Raw genomic sequence first — 19,998 nt, 5'->3', positions numbered from 1 at the left:
TGAGGAGTGAGAATGAGGAGAACAGGGACTTAGAACCAAGATGACTCCAGCAAATAGCGTCTAGGTTAAAAGTAATAAGCCTGTAAGAGGAGGCTCTAGTAATAGAGGCAAAGCCTCAGGATGGGTATAGTGAGGAAGCCCTGGGAAGACATTTCAGTAGGAGGGAGGGGCAAATGGCTGTCTAATATGCTAAGAAATCCAATAAGAAGGGCACTAACATTTGGCAATGGTTTCAGCAATATCAATGCTATAGGGCTGACCTTAGCAAGGGGGCTTCCATGGCTGAGGGAGCCGGAAGGCAGATCTGGAGATGAGGAATGAGTGGGAGATGAACAAAATGGGGGGTTTGCAGAGGAGATGAAGGAGATACTGGGCAATATTGGGAAAGAGGCAAAAGATAAGGGTTGTTGATTTGTTTAAATGAAGAGACTTGAACATCTTGAAAAGCAGTAGGAAGTAAACGGTGGGAAAGGAGGCCAAACAGCAAAAGGACAAGAAGGAGTGTGTGGGTTTGGTTTGCCCTTTGTGCTTCATATGCTGCTTTTCCCCTAGGGTGCTGCTGGCCCCAAAGGACAAAAGGTAAGGCATTTGTGGACTATTGCTATTGAAAGTCTCTAATTGTACATATGAAAAGGACATATTAAATAATGAGATAGAAGCCATTACAAATTGGATTTCATAATCCAGTCCTTACTGATTATGAAACTGAAATAATCAGAACATGGTATTTGCTCCTATGGAGCAGCTCCTTCTGGTTCCTGTTATAAACGGGTCTTAAGGATACAGGTTTTATTGCATCCTTTAAGGAAATGGGGTCTAGGAGACGGATCTCTTGTCTGTATCCTGGAAAGCACTTTCACCATTGAAGCAAAAGGACCTCCAGTTATTGTGGAAGAGTTTTGAAAATACAACATTGATTAGGTTTGACGAAATTCCCCATTTTTCAAGGGTGCTCCTGCTAAAGGAGAAGACAGAAAACTCAATGGAAGAGGTGACCCCGGGCTGCCAGGACCTCCAGGATCCCAGGTACCCCGCTGCAGGGAAATCTCTTGTTCTCAGTGCCACCCCCCACCAACCCTCCCCATTTCTCTTTTCCTCTATATGTTTTTCTCTTTTAGATATTAGTGTTTATTCTTATTTATATGCCTTCCTCATTTCATTCTAAAGTATTCACCTTATAAGAAACTACACGGTGCTGATATGTTGAGATGGTTTTTTATATGCACCTTTTAATTTCTTCTAGTCTCAGTCCCCCAGGTTTTCCTGAACTTGAGGAATTTCCAGGAACGGTCATGTTCCGCTTAATTTGTTTTTTGAAATTAAGGCTGGGTTTGTATCACAAGTTGAATATCACTTAAAACGGTAGAGATAAATAACTGCCCTCTTCAAAATTTGTATGATACTAAATAAAAGGGGGTCATTTAAATGCAACTTTCTCCCTTTGTAATTTGCTTTACTGAGCTATCTGTAGGTGGCCTGAGAGTAATCCAGAGTGGGCACAGTGACTTGGCTCTGTTTGGGGCTGTGTGTGCTTTACCTTGTGATTCAAAACACCTCCTTTGTAAGACACTTAAGTCCACAAAAGGGACCTTTTAACATAGTTTAGAATTAAAAGTGGAAACTCTGGGGTGGAGACAGGATAGTTGTCTGAGTGAGCCAGCACCTGAGTTGAGACTGTTGGACTCCTACTTGGTGCGGCAGGCTGGTTGCTGATGAGCTGTGAAGTGGGACCAGAAGCTGAACAACTGCAGTTAGGATCTATGACAGCTACAGAGAGAAGACAGAGAATACAGGGGCTCTTGCTTTTTGTTTAAGAAACAAGCGTCCAGCTGCTAAAGACAGGAAATCCCTTAGGAGGGAACAGAAGTAGTCTGGGACATGAGTGCATCCTTTAAATGTGTACTGAGGGACATCGCTGTTCTAGTCCTTGTGATAGCACTAAAGACAGTACATTCATTTATACAAGAAATATTTATTAGATGCCAATATGCAGCAGGAACTATTTTCCAACTCTGGGGATACAGCAGGGCACAAATCAGTCAAAAAATAGTTTCAAAAAAAATCCTCACTCTCCTGGAGATTACATTCTAGTGGGGAAACAGAAGAAAAAAAAATAGATTAAGGGATCTATGGAGTGTGAGGCAGTAATGACCTCTAAGGAGAGGAATAATGCAGGGAATGCGGGTAGGAAGTGCATGGGCCGGAAAATGGGTTTGGATTTGGAGAGGCAGAGAGGCTTTATAGGAAGCCAACTTCATGAAGAGAAGGGAGAGGAGAGAGTCACACAGACACCTGGGGAAGAGGATTCCAGGCAGAGGGGGCACAGAGGAAGGCCCTGAGGGAGGAACGTGGTTGGTCAAAAGTGGGGGGAGCAGGGAGAAGGTGAGAGGTGAAGGGAAAAGCAAACTTTTAAAAACTTTTAAAACCAAGCAACCGTTCTGCTCATTTTCCTGAAAACAGTAGCATCAGTATGGTCCTGGCAGCTGGCCACACATGACGACATGCTTTTGGGCATTTATTGTCATTAATAAATGCCTTTGAAGGGAGGCATTATACCCTTCTGATCTTCTTAAAATAGTTTGATGCGTTTAACTACTGGAATTTGTGCTTAGGTGAGAAGTGCATTTGAACTCTCCCTGTCTCTTATTTTCAAGGGTTTGCCAGGCCCCCCAGGTTTTCCAGGACCTATGGGCCCACCTGGCCCTCCAGGATTCCTTGTGAGTACAGCCACCATTGCTATAGACTCAGCAAAACGTTTTAGGGAGTTTTCTGACTTGAGTGTGTTTCCTGTTATAATTTTAATTTGTGGAATTTTCTAGGGCTTTCCAGGAGCTACGGGACCTGCAGGGCCTAAGGTAAGTCACCGTTTGGGTGTTGTATCAGTCAGAACACCCTAACTGACCCAAAAGCCAAAGCTGCCTATTCAAGAGGGTCTCTGTTAGCCCCTCTCTGGAACTCAGATTCCCAGCAGGAAAGGGGATGAGGCTAGGTTCTTACCTCTCTTCCCTGTACTTCAGCAATTTGATCCCTGATGTGGTTTTGATCTAAGAAGCTTCCTATGGGGGAAAAAGGCAAGAATTCCTAATCCACAGGCTTTCCCTTTCTGATAATCCTGCTGGTTGCCCCACACTTCATCCTCTATATTTGGCAGTGAACTTCTTTGCAACCCTCCCTGAGCTTATGCTAATAAGTAGAAGATGACTATTTATAATGGTCATTTGGCTGGTTATTTTATGTGTTTCTATTAAAAAGACAATTATTTGTTTAAGGATTGTTTTATTTTATTATATTTAAAGATTATTTATTGCCCAGCCACAAACTGGGTAATTTATTTAACAAAGAAATTTATTTCTTACATTTATTTTTTCCAGTTCTGGAAACTTGAAAGTCCAGCTTGAGGGGCTGCATCTAGTACAGGCCTTCCTGCTGGTGGAGACCCCCTGCAGAGTCCCAAAGCAGTACAGGGACTAACCAAAGAGGACTTGCTTTTATAATAAAGCCATTCACAGGATAACTCACTACTCCATTAATCCACAATAGTCCTGATCCACCACTTAATGCCTTGCAGTAGGGATTAAATTTCAACATAAATTGTTCTGAGGATTTAGATCCAGCAGCCATCCGTAGTGGTGATATTAGGCTGGTCTCTGTCATTATATTACTAGTGAAGTCAGGTAGTTTGAATTCCATCTTTAGCTTCTCTATTTTCAATTTCAGAATCCTGAAATCCGGCTATCCATACCTCTTATTTTTAGAATAAGAAAACTGGGGCATCAGGAAGTTCAGCAGCCAGCTAAGGAAGTTAACTAACCAGGAAGTTAGGTGGCCAACCAGTGGGATCAAAAACACCTAGTGTCTGAGCCAGAAAAAAGTCATCTGTGCTGGGTTCTTTCCCCTCCTCACACCATCGGACACCACCTATTGTCATCATCCTACATGCTGAGTAAATCTCTTAAGCTTTCTGCTCTTCAAGGTTTCCACCTTTATAGGAAGAAGTAGCTAAAATAACTTTCATAATTCTAAAATGAAGATTAAAATATAAATGTTCAGTTGCAAATATTGGAACTTTAATGAGATTAGGCTATTCCTATTTATTTACGGTACTGGTGATTGAACCCAGAGGCACTTAATCCCTGAGCCACATCCCCATCCCTTTTTTATATTTTACAAAGACAGGGTCTTGCTAAATTGCTTAGGGATTGCTAAATTGCTGAGTCTGGCCTTGAACTTGCAATCTTCCTGCCTCAGCTTCCTGAACTGCTGGGTTTACAGGAGTGTACCACGGTACCCAACCTTATTTATTTTTTAAATGTAATTTTATTTTGTGTTTTCTTACAGGGTCACATGGGTGATAACGTGATAGGACAAAAAGGAGAAAAGGTACTTTAAATAAATGACTTCTTAATGGGTAAGATCCTTTAAGGTCCTTGGTATATTAGCCTTTACAGTTTATTCACTGGCCAAGTTGAAATTCATGTGATTTCACTGCTCTGTCTTCTTGCATAAGAGCTAAAACTAATCTTTTAAATACAGTCAAGTTGAAAGGTTGATGATGTTGTTTGGTTTTCATTCTGGGGTGTTTTTGCCTTTAGGGTGTGAAAGGATTAACAGGCCCCCCTGGCCCACCAGGAACAGTTATTGTGACACTAACTGGCCCAGACAACAGAACGGTAATGTTGCAATTGTATGGTTGGGGTTTTCTGAGACCCCTTACCTCCCTTAGGAGCTCTGTGTCTAACCCAGCTCAGCCCAGCCCCTCAGCAGTCTGCACCTGTAGGTTTTCTTCATCTCCCAGCCTTCACTAATCAATCCAGAAATGTTAGATGGGGAAGACCTGAGGCAAGGGCCCCCCAGGCTCTTGGAGTCTGAGCTGAAATTGGATCTTTTCACCCTTGCTTCTCCGTCCCCTCTCACTGTCTGTCACACAGTGTGTGGATCTCATCCAACTGGATGGCAATGACCTAAAGACGGAGGTGAGGGGTACCATAATCAAATGGGATATTTTTAACTCCGCCATTGTAACCCCGAGGGCATTGCAGCCCCCATTCCCCACCAGGAATACTATGTTCCTGTTATTTTGACAATAACATTGGCTTTTTGCTCCCCCAGTGGAGTGAGTGAAAGACCAGGATTTGAGCTACACTGAATGCTTAGAAAAAGTGAATCTGCATTATAATATACCAGTCTACACACTATGTGACCCAGGATGTCTGGAAGTGAGGATGAGAAATGAGAGGGAAGCTAATAAATTTATGGATTAACTAAGAAATAAACACAAACCATCCTTCTCTTTGAAACTTATTAATTGCTTGAGGTATCTGCTTCACTAAGCTATAATTCACATAACATGCATACATTTTTAAGTATGTAGTTCACAGGTTTTAGTTATAACTAATCTTTAACAGCTTTATAGAATTCACATGACTTAAAAGTCACTCGTTTAGTTTATAATTCACTGGTTCCTCACTGAATGGAAAAATTAGAAAAATAAAATTTCCCTGAGGAAAAATAACTGAGCTTCTTAGAGCTAATCAGCAAAAAGAAAATTAATGAAGGCTAAAACTTCATTGTCTCATAAATGATAGGAAAAATTACGTTTATAAAGCCAAGATTTGGAAAATTTAACCCTGGAAAAATCATTGGGGTTGAAAAATAAAAAGAGTGCCCTTCAGAGAAGAATTAGGCAAAATATATTATAGTCAGAAAACGTGATTATAGCTCAAACAAACCTGGTTACTGAATCAGATCATATATCACTGACAGAAAACCATTGATCCCAATGAAAATAATTTTAGTATATTAGAAATGAAAGTAAAATACATTAATAATGATCTGATTGTGCTTATAGGAAGCAGATTCAGAAATTCAGTTAGTTTATATATCTTGATCCAAAGACACTTTCTTTTTTAAAGAAAGTCTGCATATAATTTTAGAGGGATCTCATGCATAACGTTTGAAATGGGAGAGACAGAAAGAACTACTATGTTGTGTCAACATGAGGCCCACTAGTAGTTTGTAAACCAGTTTATTGAACAGAGAGTGAACTTTTTCCAAGTGTAATCAGTATGACCTTATTTGATTGGTTGGTTTTTAATGATCTTGAATTGTTTTTGTGGCAGGACCTCAAGGGGGAGAAGGGAGACAAGGGAGCCATGGGAGAATCTGGACCTCCTGGACCCCCGGTAGGTCACTCTAATCACACTGTTCCTCAGATACATAGACTTGAACCTTAGGATGTATTTTGATGCATGTTCTACCTTTAAATATTAATATTACCTGAAACACAGACTCTTGAACTCATAGATCATGAAAATACTAAAATTATTTTATGTCCATTCCTAGCTGAAATACTTGCACTGTTTTTACATGCATGACTTGTCTTTAGCATCTGCTTTTTAGCATCTGTTTTAAAAATACTTATAAATATTTCTCTTTTGGATGACTTATTTTTAAATATGGCTAAATAATCAGAAGTGACCAATTAATAAAAAATAAATAAATACAATCAATGTAAGTGAGAAATCAATAATATATAAAACTTGACATAACTCTAATTCATACAGGGACCACCTGGAGAATCATATGGATCTGCAAAAGGTGCTCCTGGAGAACCTGGCCCACAGGTAAACTAGGAAATTCAGTATCGTATGTTGCTTATATTAGTCAGAACTCAGGAATCTTGAGGTTGCAACAATGAGATGCCCAACTCCAACTAGCAGATGTTAAAAAAAAATTTTTTTTAAAGGTTTGGAAAGTGGAATTTTTTGTTCAACTATCTGAGAAGTTCAAGACTAAAACTGGCTTCAAAGACTTTAGAGCCTGAAACAATAAGAGCAGGATTCTCTGCCTCACTTCTGTCTGCCTATCAGCTTCGTGCTGTCCTTTGGCAGATGATCTTCCATGTAAGGGGACAAAGAGTGAAGCCACTTCAGACTCATGGCACTTTAGGCCAGCAGACAACTTCCGAGTAAGGACACCTAAGGAGAGAATCTTTCTCCCTGTGTCTGTAGAGGATGTCCCAGAGAATTAATCTGATTGGCCTGCTCAGGTCATGTGTCTCACTTTGTAACAATAACTCGCCATTGAAAAAGTTCTATGATTGGCCAGGTCAGTGGGGCTGTAAGCTTCTGTGATTGGCAGCCCTATCAGAACCACCTTGAGGGAGGGAAGAGTAGCTCTCCAAAGGAAATGGGGTATAATGTGCCCAGAAGCGGGATGATAGGAAGACAATCAACAGGAACCTATTTCACCACCTGGCTCCATTTTGGAAAGATTTAAACACATATATTATACAAAGCCTATTAAAATTATACATTGAGAAAATGTGCCTTTTTTCCCTAAAAAAAATTTAGTCAATATGATTTTTAATTTTGTCAGAAAGGGTCTGACAGAATTAAATTGGACATTAGAATAAATATCATTTGTGTATATATATGTATATATGTATCCATAATAGTTAATCCAAAAGCCATGTCTATTTAGTTAGCACAATATACATTTTATATACCTTTAAATATAGGCATATCTGGGGTTTAGGAAATACCAATGTTTGATATTAATAAATTGACTGTGAACATCTTCCTCAGTCTAGGTTTCCTTTTTCACTTCTGCTAAGTGCTTTCTTGATTTTTCCTTCCAAATTTAAGATGGACAGCATCAACTCTAGTTTAAGCATAGCTGTACTTTCCTCTTTTCCTTACTTTGACTAATTCTCCATACTGACTGGCTTCAGCCTTGGTAAGGAAGAGTCAATGCTGTCTTTGTGGTTAACAGTTTTTCCTTATAAAGCCTAGGTAAGAAACCTCACTCAGGCTTTCTTGCATGAGATCAAGAGTAAATGATTGTATCATTTAAGCATTCCATGTTTATTCCAGTTACACATTTATTAACGAATATGTTTTTGTTTTAGGGAAAACCTGGAAAAGGTGGTACCCCTGGCTTCCCTGGCACTGAGGTAAAGACATGACTGTCCATTGATGTAGGGGAAAATGTCAGTCCTACCACCAGATGAAGAAGGACTTTGGGGAGTTACTATATAGTTATGGATGAACAAACAGCTTATTGCTTTAAAAACTACATTTGAGAATCATAATTTTATGTCTTTATGCAAATTATAAAAGTTACCTGAGCACATTATTCAACATGAACAAACCTAGAAGACATGACAGATGAAATTAGCCAGACACAGAAAGACAAATAGCACATGAGCACACTCATAAAGAAGTTTATCAGGTGTAGCTCACCTAGCAGGCAAGAGGCCCTGGGTTCATTCCCAGCACACACACAAAAAATGCTAACCTCATATAAGTAGAGCCTAGAATAATGGTTATCAGAGGCTAAAGAGGGAGGTGAAGAGGCAAGAAGAGAGAGGTAGGTCAAGAGGTATAAAGTTAGATAAGAGAAATGAGTTTTGTGATCAATTGCACAATAGGGTGACTGTGGTTAACAATAATATAAATTTCAAAATAGCTAGAAGAGAGGATATTAAATACTTTACTATAAAGAAATGATAAAAGATTGAGGTGATGTATATGCTAATGAGCCTGATTTGATCATTACAAAAGTACAGTGTGATAGATACAATCAGTGTATTGTATAATTATGCACCCCATAGATTTGTGCAACTATTAGGTGTCAGTTTAAAAGATAAATTGAAAGAAAATTTAAATAAGTTCAGACTGCTCCTGCTTCACAAAGATGCAATTGATTTCTGTCTGATGACCCTTTTCCTTTTTTCTTTAGGGAGCCAAAGGCAACAGGGGCTTCCCTGGGTTAATGGGTGAAGATGGCATTAAGGTAATCCCCACCCTAACAGCCTATTTTCAGGCATTTTAAATTGATTTGGTATTGCCAACCTTCCTGGGAATAAGGAATCTCAGTCACAGATGTCATTGAAATACCTTAACATATTTGTTAAAAAGAAACTTTACATAAACCTTTGAAGGGTTTATTTTCCAAAGGGAAAATATTAAATTTGTTCTGTGTAGTAGAAGCTGGTCTGGCTTAAGACCCACTATCAATATTTCAGCTCCCCATGAGAAAGTGGTTAGAAAAGGCTTATAATGGCAGGAGGTGTCTGGTCATTTGAGGTCAAGTGTAGGGTGGATCTCTGCCTCTCACCCTGGTTCATGGATTGCTGAAAGGTCACAATTAGTTGTGATTGCACACCACATCATTTGTTCATGACAACACATTGCAAACATTTTCAAATAAATTTCTATATGTAGGTATATGTGCAAATTCTTATCCTTTATTAATATCATTCCTAGTAGAATTCTTAGTGAAACAAAATGGGTTGGTCTCAGCTGAGCCACTAGAGATTGCATACAGGCCATGGCCTGGTGGTCATGCACCTTTAATCTGAGCCAGAACATGCATGTGCAAAGCCTGTGAACATCCAGGAAAGGTAGTTGAGTAGAAGCCTGGAGAACCAACAGATCCAGTAACAACCACTTCTTCATGGCCTTATAGATGGAATTCCTGACTCAGATACAGGCTTTCCATGAACATAAAGACAGTCTTCCTTTAACTTTAATTTGGATTGTAGATTGTACCTAAATAACACTAATTTTTAATTTTATTGTCCAGCTGTGCATTTTGCTTTTCAACTGTACCAAATACATAAATGCTTTTGATTTACATATTCATAATCTGTAACTGTCTTTCAATGTAGGGATGGAAAGGGGACATCGGCCCCCCAGGATTTCGCGGTCCAGTAAGTGTAACTAATGCTGATACCAGTGTCATCTTGGATGAAGTTCTTCAAAGTACTGAGGAAGTTTCGAGTCAATGTCTCTCATCATTCCCTATAATAGACATGATAGCATTTGCCATTTTATCAAATGAGGGCTAAAAATAGCTGTCAGCATTATTTGTCCATTTTCAATGCATAAGTATTTCTATTTGGTACCTGGGGTGCACTAGAATGCCTATTGGGCTCTGGAGAGGAAAAGCCTGGTGTAGTCAGGCTTGGCCCAAGGTGATCCTGCACCCTCTTAGCAAAGTAAGAGGGCTGCTGCCATGGACAGCTGGTGCATAGGACAAGGACACCAGTTCCTTCTTACCCCCACCCAGGCCAGTTATGACAACTCTTGTGCTTTCAGGTAGCAGAAGCCCAGCCATCAGTTTGATGCAGGGTCAACAAAAGCTGGTCATCCCAATGGGGGGGTCCAATGCAGCTTACAGCACTCCCCTCCCCAGCGCAGTCAAGGTTTTGATATCTGTCAGCTCCTGACTGTAGATAGGCCACATTCTATATTCTAGGACTTCGCAGCTTCAAGAGACACAGGCTCTGAGTTCTGGCATCTATTCATCTCCTGCCTCAAAAGCCTGTGTCTCACATTTAGGGTGCTGAGCAGAGCTGCTATCTCTGATTGGATATGTGGGGGTGGAACAGGTATTTTCTTGTTAGAAATGCCGTCAGATCCCCAAGCTAAGTAAGTTAGCTCAGTAACTGAAGATCGCTACAAAGGATGTTCACTTTTATACTAAAGCAAATGATTGAGATACAAGTAGTCCCTAAATACTTCTAAGGAGCTTCCAGGAAGATTAAATAGACTAATTCATGAAAGTACATAGCAATGTCCAACACCAAGCAAGTGCATTATGTGTTTTATAGAGATTATTATATTATTATTATTATAATATTTTTGTGATTTTTGTACACATTTCTTACCCAGAGGTTCTTGTTACCTTATTGTTACACAAGTCAATAAAGTAATTGGCTCAGGCAGCATATGAGAAACAAAACAGAGAGTTCTACATATACATACATATATTCTCCTCTTTTTTCCTTCAAAATAAATGAAAAATAAATTAATTCTATGCACAATCTACTTGCCATTGAACTTCAGAGGGATTCTTAGCATTCCCAGCTTACTGGTGTTTTGTTATGCTCAACCCTAACATAATTCTGTTTGCAGCTTCTATTAACGTCAAAAGAAGGTCTGTTTAGGGAATAAATGTTTAAGGAGAACAGCTGGAGGCCCACTGGGCATATAAAAAGTAATGTCCCTTGGTTCTTGCTGGTCAATGCTGTCCTGGAATTTAAAGAATCAATATACATATATTTGTGGATGTGTGGGTTTCCCCATGCTTTGAAATAAAGTGAGTCCATCAGGACCAGCATTTTAAAGCAGTAAAATAGAAAAACAAAACCAAACAACCAAAAAACAACAACTCAGAGTTGATCCTTTGTCATAGTGGTAAGTCACTATTTTGTAAAATTTAAATATCTATTCCTATACATGTGAATATGTATATGTATGTATATACATGGATCACATAATAAAATATATTTCTAATTGAAAGCCCATGAAAAATTATGAAACCAAAAGAAGTCAAATTTCTCTTTAAAGTTGTCCACCTACCTGTGTGTGACCACCAAACTCTGGCTAACATATAAACATGGGAATTCACAAAATTAAGGAAAGTACATTTTAGCCCAAATGAAGAAGTTGAAGCAATTTTGCATTTGGTGAGCAATTCATAAATAGCTATCCTTTCTTTTTATTCATTTCCTTTTCCTTTAAGACAGAATATTATGATGCTTACCAGGAAAAGGGAGATGAAGGAATCCCAGGCCCTCCAGGACCCAAAGGAGCACATGGCCCACAGGGTGAGGATACATTTCTTCCTAAAACCTCTGCTTTGTTTTTTCTTTCATCCAAAGTAACTAATACCACACACTCATAGAGCTAGGATTTTGAGGGTAGGGAAAGAAAAAAGAAAGCACCTAATTTTTACTAATGGTGGTATTTTTTTCTTTCAATTTTCTTTTTTTTTTCATGAACACTTTGTGAGTGGTATGCCATAGAAACTAATTAAATTATCTTTGTATAGCACAGCATGAAATTCAAGTTGTCAAGAAGACACTAACATGGCCAGAAAACAAGAAGAGGGAGTGTAAGAAATCAGTAATCTCACTGTGATTGCAAAAGAGAATAGATCTGTAACTTGAGAAAATCCGTAAAAGCAGGGGACTGACGTCCTAGTTTCCTAGCTCTGCAACTAGACATCATGAACTTAAGGTTTGCATATATGCTATCACTTTTCATAGATCTGAAAGTTCTATGAAAAGTTCTCAGGCAGGTGCTCTTATCACTGGCTACATATTAGCATCCCTGGGAACTTCTAACTAATGACCTTGTCAAGGTCCCCCTCCCTGGGATTCTGATTTTATTTTCTGCAGGAGAGTCCTGAACACTGGTAGATTATAAAAACTCCCCCAATTATTCTAATGTACAGCCAGAATTGAGAACTACTTATCTAGGTAAATTATTGATATAAAGAAGATTTCAAAGGAGAATTTTACTTAGAAAAATAAAATGGCAGATAAATATACACATTATGGACAGCTAGAAGCAGTCTGAGATAGAGGAAGAAACCAAACTGCAGATCCTTACAGATCCCAGTGATGTTTAGTTTTCTTACATCTGAACTCCCAACAAAGTACAAAACTCACAGCAGGTTCTTAGCAAGTCTCTGCTGAATTATGTGAAAACAACCAGATGGCATCATTTACTTTTGAATTTTAGACACCTAAAAATAGTTATCTGGCTCCAGTTTGTCTAAATAAGTGATATTTCTAATATTTATCCATATGAGAGCAAGGAAGAAGTATGAAAAACTCTTTGTTACTATGATTATAGTATCACCCAAGATTTCAACTTTTACATCTTTATGAGTAATTAATTAATGTTTTGTCTTTCCAGGTCCCAGTGGTCCCCCTGGAGTTCCTGGAAGTCCTGGTATGTCCTATTTCTTGGAATACAAACAGAAATGCTATTAAAAAAGAAAATACATAGGTCTCTTTTAAGTTTGCGTGATTTATGTAAACCAATGTTCTATTAATCAATCTAAATGTGTTTCTAGCTTCTTAATTTTTATCTTTGTGGTCCAGAATAGAATAGAGAACAGAAGGTGATACAATTTGATACAGAAGTGCTCTTTTTTACTTCTCAGTGGTTTTAACCAAGTATAAGGGTCTCATTGTCAAGGAATTTTCACAGTAACTTTGGGATATGAGCAGGGACCTTCAAACTCAGAAGAGGCACAGAAGCAGAAAACAATGTTATTAAAATGAGTTTGGTTGGAAAATGGCAGCTTTCATTATGTATCAGGTTATACTTTTTCTGTAACATTTTAAATTTTAATCTGTTAGTTATTTGAGTGTTTCTCTTTTGGAAAAGAAAACTAAGATCAGGGATGGTTCCAAAAGGGCCCATCAATTATAATTATAATTGCACTGTATTGTTTTTAAAGAAACAAATCTGAGAAAAAGGAACAGGGACTTGATAAACCAGAGTAGTGGGTGCCCTGACATTGATTATATATTTCTCTATACAATGCTTTATATTAAACTGTTCTGTATTTAATTCATTTAATAATGAATTAAAATGAATCAGATTGCAGAATGAAATGCTTAATATAATATCACCATAGGAAACAGAGACATCGTGGGTAGATATGTGTGTACCTGTAATGTATCCCTGCCTGGAAAAGCATGCTTCAAACTATTAACAGTGGGTATATCTTGAAATTGGAATAGGCAAATGGATATTTTGGAGGCCTGGTCAAAGATCGAGGAAGATCCCTTTCTCCTTACCAGGACCCTGAGTAATGAACAGGCTCCTTTAAAAAGCCAGTGAGTGGGAAATTATAAAGCTCTGAAACTGACCTCAGAAGGATTCTCCTTTATGCTCATGTAATAAAGAATGACCAGATATGACCATGACTGTGTCCTCGGCCCTTAGGTGGTGACATTTCTCCTCCTAACAGCTCAACTCTTTGCAAGGCAAAGATTTGAGACTGTCCCCTCCTTATATGTTGATGTTTTAGGATTAGGGTGGGATTTGCACCAACTGGCTCAGTTCCCTACCCTGAGCCTCTTTTATGCCCAAGACAACAGGCAGGATTGAAATCCAATTACAACTTTCTTTCCTTTCATTTGGGGCACTGAAAGTAGGTATTTCCTTATCTCTAATTAAAAAAAAAATCTACAAAATAGCACCAATGGGAGAAGTTCTCTTGAGTACTTATAAATGAAAAGTTTGCAGTGCTTCCCAAACTCTGTTTCAGTCCTTGTAATAAATGACACATCTTATCTCCCTGAAATGGAGAGTTCTGAACTTTGCCACACTGTAATCTAATTTAATAAAACCAAAGAAGATGGAAGTAAGGATATTCACCTTTTATTTTATATACTTTATATATCTCATAATTATGCAACTCTCGTAAATAAGAATATATCACTTATTTTTCATTTGGAAAATAAATATATATTAACTAGGGAAAGTATTTAAAATAAAACAACTGATTATTTTCTCCAAGGATCATCAAGTCCTGGCCTCAGAGGAGCCCCCGGGTGGCCTGGCTTGAAAGGAATCAAAGGGGAGCGAGGACCTCCAGGAAAGAACACTGTGGGCCTGCCTGGGTCCCCTGGCTGTCCTGGTTCACCAGGCCCTGCAGGGCCACCAGGACCTCCAGGACCTCCAGGTAAAGATACACAATGTCCATTGCCCCTGAAAGCAGTTTGCAAATCGGGGGCAGTAAGCTCCATACTGCTTGGCCATTAGTCCGTGGGAGTTTTTCTGAGTGACCTTTGCAGTGGCGTTTCATTTTAGTAACGATCTGTGAAAGAAACTATGGGCGAATGATGACTTTGCAAGGTCTTCCCAGGAGGGAGCAGGGATAAGCGGGGAGAAGCAGAGAAGGAGAACTGGTTATCACAGTGGCCTTGGCAAGGGTGTTTCCTTGCTCGGCCCTTAGAGTCTCTGCCAAGAGGCCTGTCTCAGGATAATCTGTCCCTGGGGAGGAAGAGGCAAGAATTTATCCACCAGCTCCTATTTCCCATGGGTTGTAACTTGCCCCATGGGACAGGACAACCCGTTCCTGCCCACTGCCCCCATTACCAGGCTGGGTTTGCTGGGTTCCCAAGAATCCCATGCCTTGGCATCAGCAGGAAAGTTCAGAGCAGGAGTCCAGAGCTGTGTATCCTGGGTCTGAGACAAGGTGCTGCCAGGGGAAGTGGGTCAGAGGCCACAGAGCTGTAGCCCAAAGGGTTTGGAGTGCACAGAGATTCTGACAATAGCATCCTATCCCCATGTTACCTGCTGAGCATTCTGTGTTGACTCATAGGTCCAATGGGTCCTCTTGAACATATAGCTCAATTTATATTTTAAAACACCTTTCCTGGAATGTTATGTTTCATATTCAACTCTCCTAAGAGACCTAAAAATCTTCTGTATATAAGGGATTTTTAAAAATTATTTGTTTTTAGAAGGGAGGAAGCATTTATTATTCATAGACAATGTGATTATTATAAACCTAGAAAACTTTTAAAAATCTGAAAAACTCTTAATATTAATAAGAGCATTCAGTTAAGTTCTGATTATTTTGAAAAAAAAAATTAAAAACTTCCCTTGAAGGTAAACTTTCAAAGACTCAGCTTCCTATACAAAGATGGGTAAAATGTATATGAAATAATCCATATATTAGAATATTTACTAGTTGGAAAAAATAAAAAATAAAAATGACTTTGATGTTGTCCTTTCATAGGTGATACCATTTTTCGCAAGGGTCCACCTGGCAATCGTGGCCTGCCAGGCCATCTAGGGCCTTCGGGAGTCCCAGGAGTCTATGGGCCCAAAGGTTGGTTCAGTTAATAGTGCTACTCTGTTAGAATAACAGCATTGTCACTGATTTCTTTCCCCCCTGAGACAGCAGTGATCCCAAACAGCGCCAACCTGGGGTGGATCCTTTTCCAAAAATATTAGCTAAAAATATTCCATTACCTGTCAATCAAGAATTCACTTGGCACTTAATTAATTGTCGGATATCACTAGAATGCGAGTTTTATCCTACATGAAAGGAGAGATTCCCTGAAATAGTTGATGTTTAATGCTAGATTTTTAGAATTTCCTCTCCCAGAAGAATTATACAGCTCAGAACAAAAATGTAAGAAGATAGAGTATGTGAACTTTTCTATTAATTGTACAAAGTACTAGATGATTTGGGGCTACCTGGAAAATGTTTAAATATAATTAATGTGTGGATGGTGCACATTCGTCCTTACTGTAAATCTAGGGTATGTTTACAGGTGATGCAAACCTGCTTTCATTTCAGGAGAACCAGGCCTCCTGTGCATAGAGTGCCCCTTTATTCCAGGGCCCCCTGGCCTCCCAGGATTGCCAGGGTTGGATGGTGTCAAAGGAATCCCAGGTACGAACAATTTGCACACAAATTTGTGTTTGCGCAAGGACAGAAAGTAATCCCACTGGGAAATTTAAAGAGCTGTTAGATTGCCAGTTATGACAAACTTGGAGGGAGAGTTTCAGAAACATCTACTCTCTTAACCAGATTCATATAAAAGCTGGTATCTGGTATTTTCTCTTTTCCATTTTCACCACTGAACTTTATTGTGCTAGCCAGGAATTGTAACCAGATTCCTGTAGGGTCCAGCAGAAAACTTAAACCAGTGGAGCAACTGAACCAAACAAGCACACAAGACTTCTCTGTGCATTTTTTCATGTTCCCACTTTTGACAAGAGTCATAGCCAAGTTAAAAATAAAAATGTATATATAGCCATGTCCTCAGAGCAGGGGACGACACAGAATGGTTGCATGTCCCTATGGCCCAGTAGACATTTGCTTTGGCATAGGGTCTTCTGGGAGGCTGAGTATCAGTACAAAGAAAAAAGACATCAGACATGGGCACATGGCCAGAGAGGAGGACACATACCTGGGCAGGATTCTTTGTCACCTTCAAGTCCCACCCACTTCTTTATGAAGACCTCCGCTACTTTGGGATGACTGCCACTGTCCTGAATCTTGAGACAAGCCTAAGAGAGAAAGGTAGGGGGACTGTTCTTCATGCAGCTTCTATGTGGTGTCCAAGTCTCTGGGGTAACATTCTAACTAGAACAAAAACTCCAAGGAAAGGAGGGAGAGGATTAAAGGAGAAAAAGATCAGAGACCTGTATTTCCCTACATTTCCCAGAGCTTCATCTCTGACCCAAGGTGCACAGGTGGACAAGTTGCATCATGGTACTTTCCTTAGTTTCTCTACCTTTGGCATTTACAGGTATAGTCAAAGAAGTTATGGGAAAGTAAAATGATTTGGATTGCTATAGAAAAGATGTATTCTGACTCAGTATCTTGCAAAATATGAAACTTGAATAAGCATTAGTTGACTAACTGACCTGAGTCATCCAAAAGATCATTAAAAGGATCATTTTTACATTGATATTTAAACATTCACAGGAGGTATAAAATTGCACAGTAAAATGCAATTTGGCAAAAGACTCAGAGCTTCAGAAAATTTTGTGTCCACTTGGACTTGCAGTTACCCTTATAAGCATTTATTATAAAGTACATATTTATATAAATTTGAAAAGTAAATATCAACATTGTTTACAATAGCTGTAAGTTGAAAAACAACCCAAATATCTAAAAACAGAAGTTAACTAAATAAATGAGGCTCACCCACATAGTAAGTTATTATCGCAGTCATCTAAAACGAAGCTCTAAACCTATACTTACTGACATACGTATGGTAAGTTTCCAAAATAGTGTATATATGAGTCTTATGCATTCATAGACATAAAAATTTAAGAATAATATACATTAAAATGAAGTAAGTGTTATCTGATGATAGACTTATTAGTAATATTTTTGTTTTGTTTGTTACCATTGTTACTGTTTTTGCAATGCTGGGGGTGGAACCCATGGTGAACCCATGGTCTTGCTAGGCAAGTGCTCTACCACTGAGCTACACCCCCAGCCCAATTTTTATTCTCTTCCTTCTGTATAATTTTCTTCAATGAGCATATCACTAGGAAAAATAAGTCCTTAAATTGTAAAGATGAGAATGTTAGGAAGCTAACATCTAAGCGTTCTTGCTTTTTATATTATCTCTTATTCTAGTCACCTACCCTCATTCTCTTATGGCTCTGTTCATTTTATGATTGGAATTGTCTTTCTATCCTCATAAGGAAATGCAGTGTTTTCTTCATATAATGCAATCTTCAGGGCATTCAGAGTTGGTGTTGCATTGCTGATTGTGGATTGCTTTACAGGAGGTCAAGGTGCTACTGGAGTGAAAGGAAGCCCCGGGTCCCCAGGAAGTGCTGGTCTTCCAGGATTTCCAGTAAGAGTTCATGATCATAAAGCTTTAGGTTTAGTTTGGAAAACTGGTTGCTCTGGAAACATGGCTGCACTACCTGCAGATTATTAATTTGTTTGGCAAAGTGTGGATGTTTAATTGATAGGCAAAGAATAGGTGCTCAATAGATACTCATTGATTAAATGAATAAAGAAATGAATACATGAATGAATTAATGAATTTAGAAGTAATTTTCAGTGGTATCAGAGAAAGGAAATTAATCATTGCCTGGGCTCAGGGTGGGAACAGGGATTAACCACAAGTGGATTTGAGAGCAACAGGAGTGATGGAAATATTTTAATATGATGTGATGATTGTGGCATAATTCTATACATTTGCCAAAAATCATTGAATTGTACTGTTACAAAAGATAAATGTTATGGTATATAAATTATAGCTCAACAAAGCCTGTTGAAAAAATTGACATTCATTAACATTGTGAATCAGAAACTTAGACATGGATAAATATATTTAAGTCAACTTATTTAGAGATGTTAAAATTTATCAATAACTAAACATAATCTGAATTATGTTGATTGATGCTTCATAGTGGATTATATTATTGTGTGTATTGTATTGAATTATACTAACTAAATTCTTTTCCAGTTTTGGAAGTTAAAAAAAAACAAAAGTTTGAAATGATATTTATGGGCCAACGAAAATGTGTGTTCCAAAAAAAATCCACATTTATTAAAACTGAAAAGTTCTTGTTGACGTTCTTTCTAAGACTGACATAGGACAACTCTGTGTACTACCCTAGGGATTCCCAGGTGCTGAGGGAGATCCTGGACTTAAAGGAGGAAAAGGTGAAACATTTCCACCCCAGGGGCCAGTGGGTGCCCCAGGGGATCCTGGGCTCAGAGGGCATCCAGGGAAAAAGGGCTTGGATGGAATTCCTGGAACTCCGGGAGCTAAAGGATTACCAGGACCTAGAGGAGAACCGGTTAGTGTTTGGCAACTTTTTTGGATTACCCCCTCGCCCATAGATGGAGTGCTGCTCCTTAGTACTGAGATAAGATGATTTCCTTCCATAAAATGGTTGGCTACTTAGCATGGCTCATCATTCTCACTTCAAATGGGATATCTTCAAATTAATAGTTATAACCCATGCAAATATTTATAGGATTTTGACAAAGTAAGTAGGCAACTTTTAACTGAAATTCTACATTGATAATGACTCTGTCTCACATGAAAGTTACATTTTTACATCAAATGAATTTCTAGAGAAGTTCAGAAAATGACTAATAGGGAAAAGTTTTAGTAAATATTTTGGGGGCACTGTTTATTCTTTTAAGTAAAAATAAATGTATAGAAAATGTTAAGAGTATGGAAGTCAAAAGGATTGAATATTTTGTCATTTAAAATATTTTAGCTTAAGTAAATTTGACTTTTTGTGTAATAGAATTTTTCACAGGTTAATTGGGAAATAATCTACCAGATCTATTCTAAAATAACTTGGAATGAAAGACTGAGCCCCTCACACAACGTATCTGTGAGAAGTTTGCTCACACTAGTCTACAAAATACCAGTTTCTTCCAAGGTTAATCAGATTTATCCAATAAAATGGGTCCCACCTTGAACAGATTTGGGGAAATTTGGTAAGCACATTTAAAGATTCATTTACAGACCCTAGTTATCATTATGTAAATGTGACTCCTAACATGTAGACATGGAAAATTGATTTCCTGGGAGCATCTAAGGTTTCCCAGCTCCTGCTTGAGCAAACCGCTGGGCTGTCTACTTGGCAATAGACAGGCTTGTAGCAGAACCAAGTCTGAGTTATTCTGGTCTAGCATTACTAGAGTTCATAAGATATCTCCATCGGCATCTCATTA

At 38.6% G+C, this 19,998-nt stretch overlaps 1 protein-coding gene across 1 annotated transcript in view; it reads left to right on the top strand.

The window, feature by feature from the left end:
* The window catches only part of Col4a3 (collagen type IV alpha 3 chain), a 128,365-nt gene that overhangs the window by 73,299 nt on the left and 35,068 nt on the right, over positions 1–19,998 (top strand). Inside the window, exons 8-25 of the mRNA XM_027941731.2 lie at positions 553–579; positions 949–1,026; positions 2,655–2,717; positions 2,820–2,855; positions 4,339–4,380; positions 4,593–4,670; positions 6,120–6,182; positions 6,564–6,623; positions 7,910–7,954; positions 8,743–8,796; positions 9,674–9,715; positions 11,533–11,617; positions 12,714–12,749; positions 14,332–14,496; positions 15,559–15,651; positions 16,126–16,221; positions 18,078–18,148; positions 18,924–19,106. Of these exons, the coding sequence (XP_027797532.2) occupies positions 553–579; positions 949–1,026; positions 2,655–2,717; positions 2,820–2,855; positions 4,339–4,380; positions 4,593–4,670; positions 6,120–6,182; positions 6,564–6,623; positions 7,910–7,954; positions 8,743–8,796; positions 9,674–9,715; positions 11,533–11,617; positions 12,714–12,749; positions 14,332–14,496; positions 15,559–15,651; positions 16,126–16,221; positions 18,078–18,148; positions 18,924–19,106 (1,317 nt within the window). The remainder of the gene's footprint in view (positions 1–552; positions 580–948; positions 1,027–2,654; positions 2,718–2,819; positions 2,856–4,338; positions 4,381–4,592; positions 4,671–6,119; positions 6,183–6,563; positions 6,624–7,909; positions 7,955–8,742; positions 8,797–9,673; positions 9,716–11,532; positions 11,618–12,713; positions 12,750–14,331; positions 14,497–15,558; positions 15,652–16,125; positions 16,222–18,077; positions 18,149–18,923; positions 19,107–19,998) is intronic.

The sequence above is a fragment of the Marmota flaviventris genome, chromosome 11, assembly GCF_047511675.1.
Source record: "Marmota flaviventris isolate mMarFla1 chromosome 11, mMarFla1.hap1, whole genome shotgun sequence".
In the NCBI taxonomy this organism is placed as follows: domain Eukaryota; kingdom Metazoa; phylum Chordata; class Mammalia; order Rodentia; family Sciuridae; genus Marmota; species Marmota flaviventris.
The sequence above is the reverse complement of the archived record's forward strand: the minus strand, read 5'-3'. Positions and strand labels throughout refer to the sequence as shown.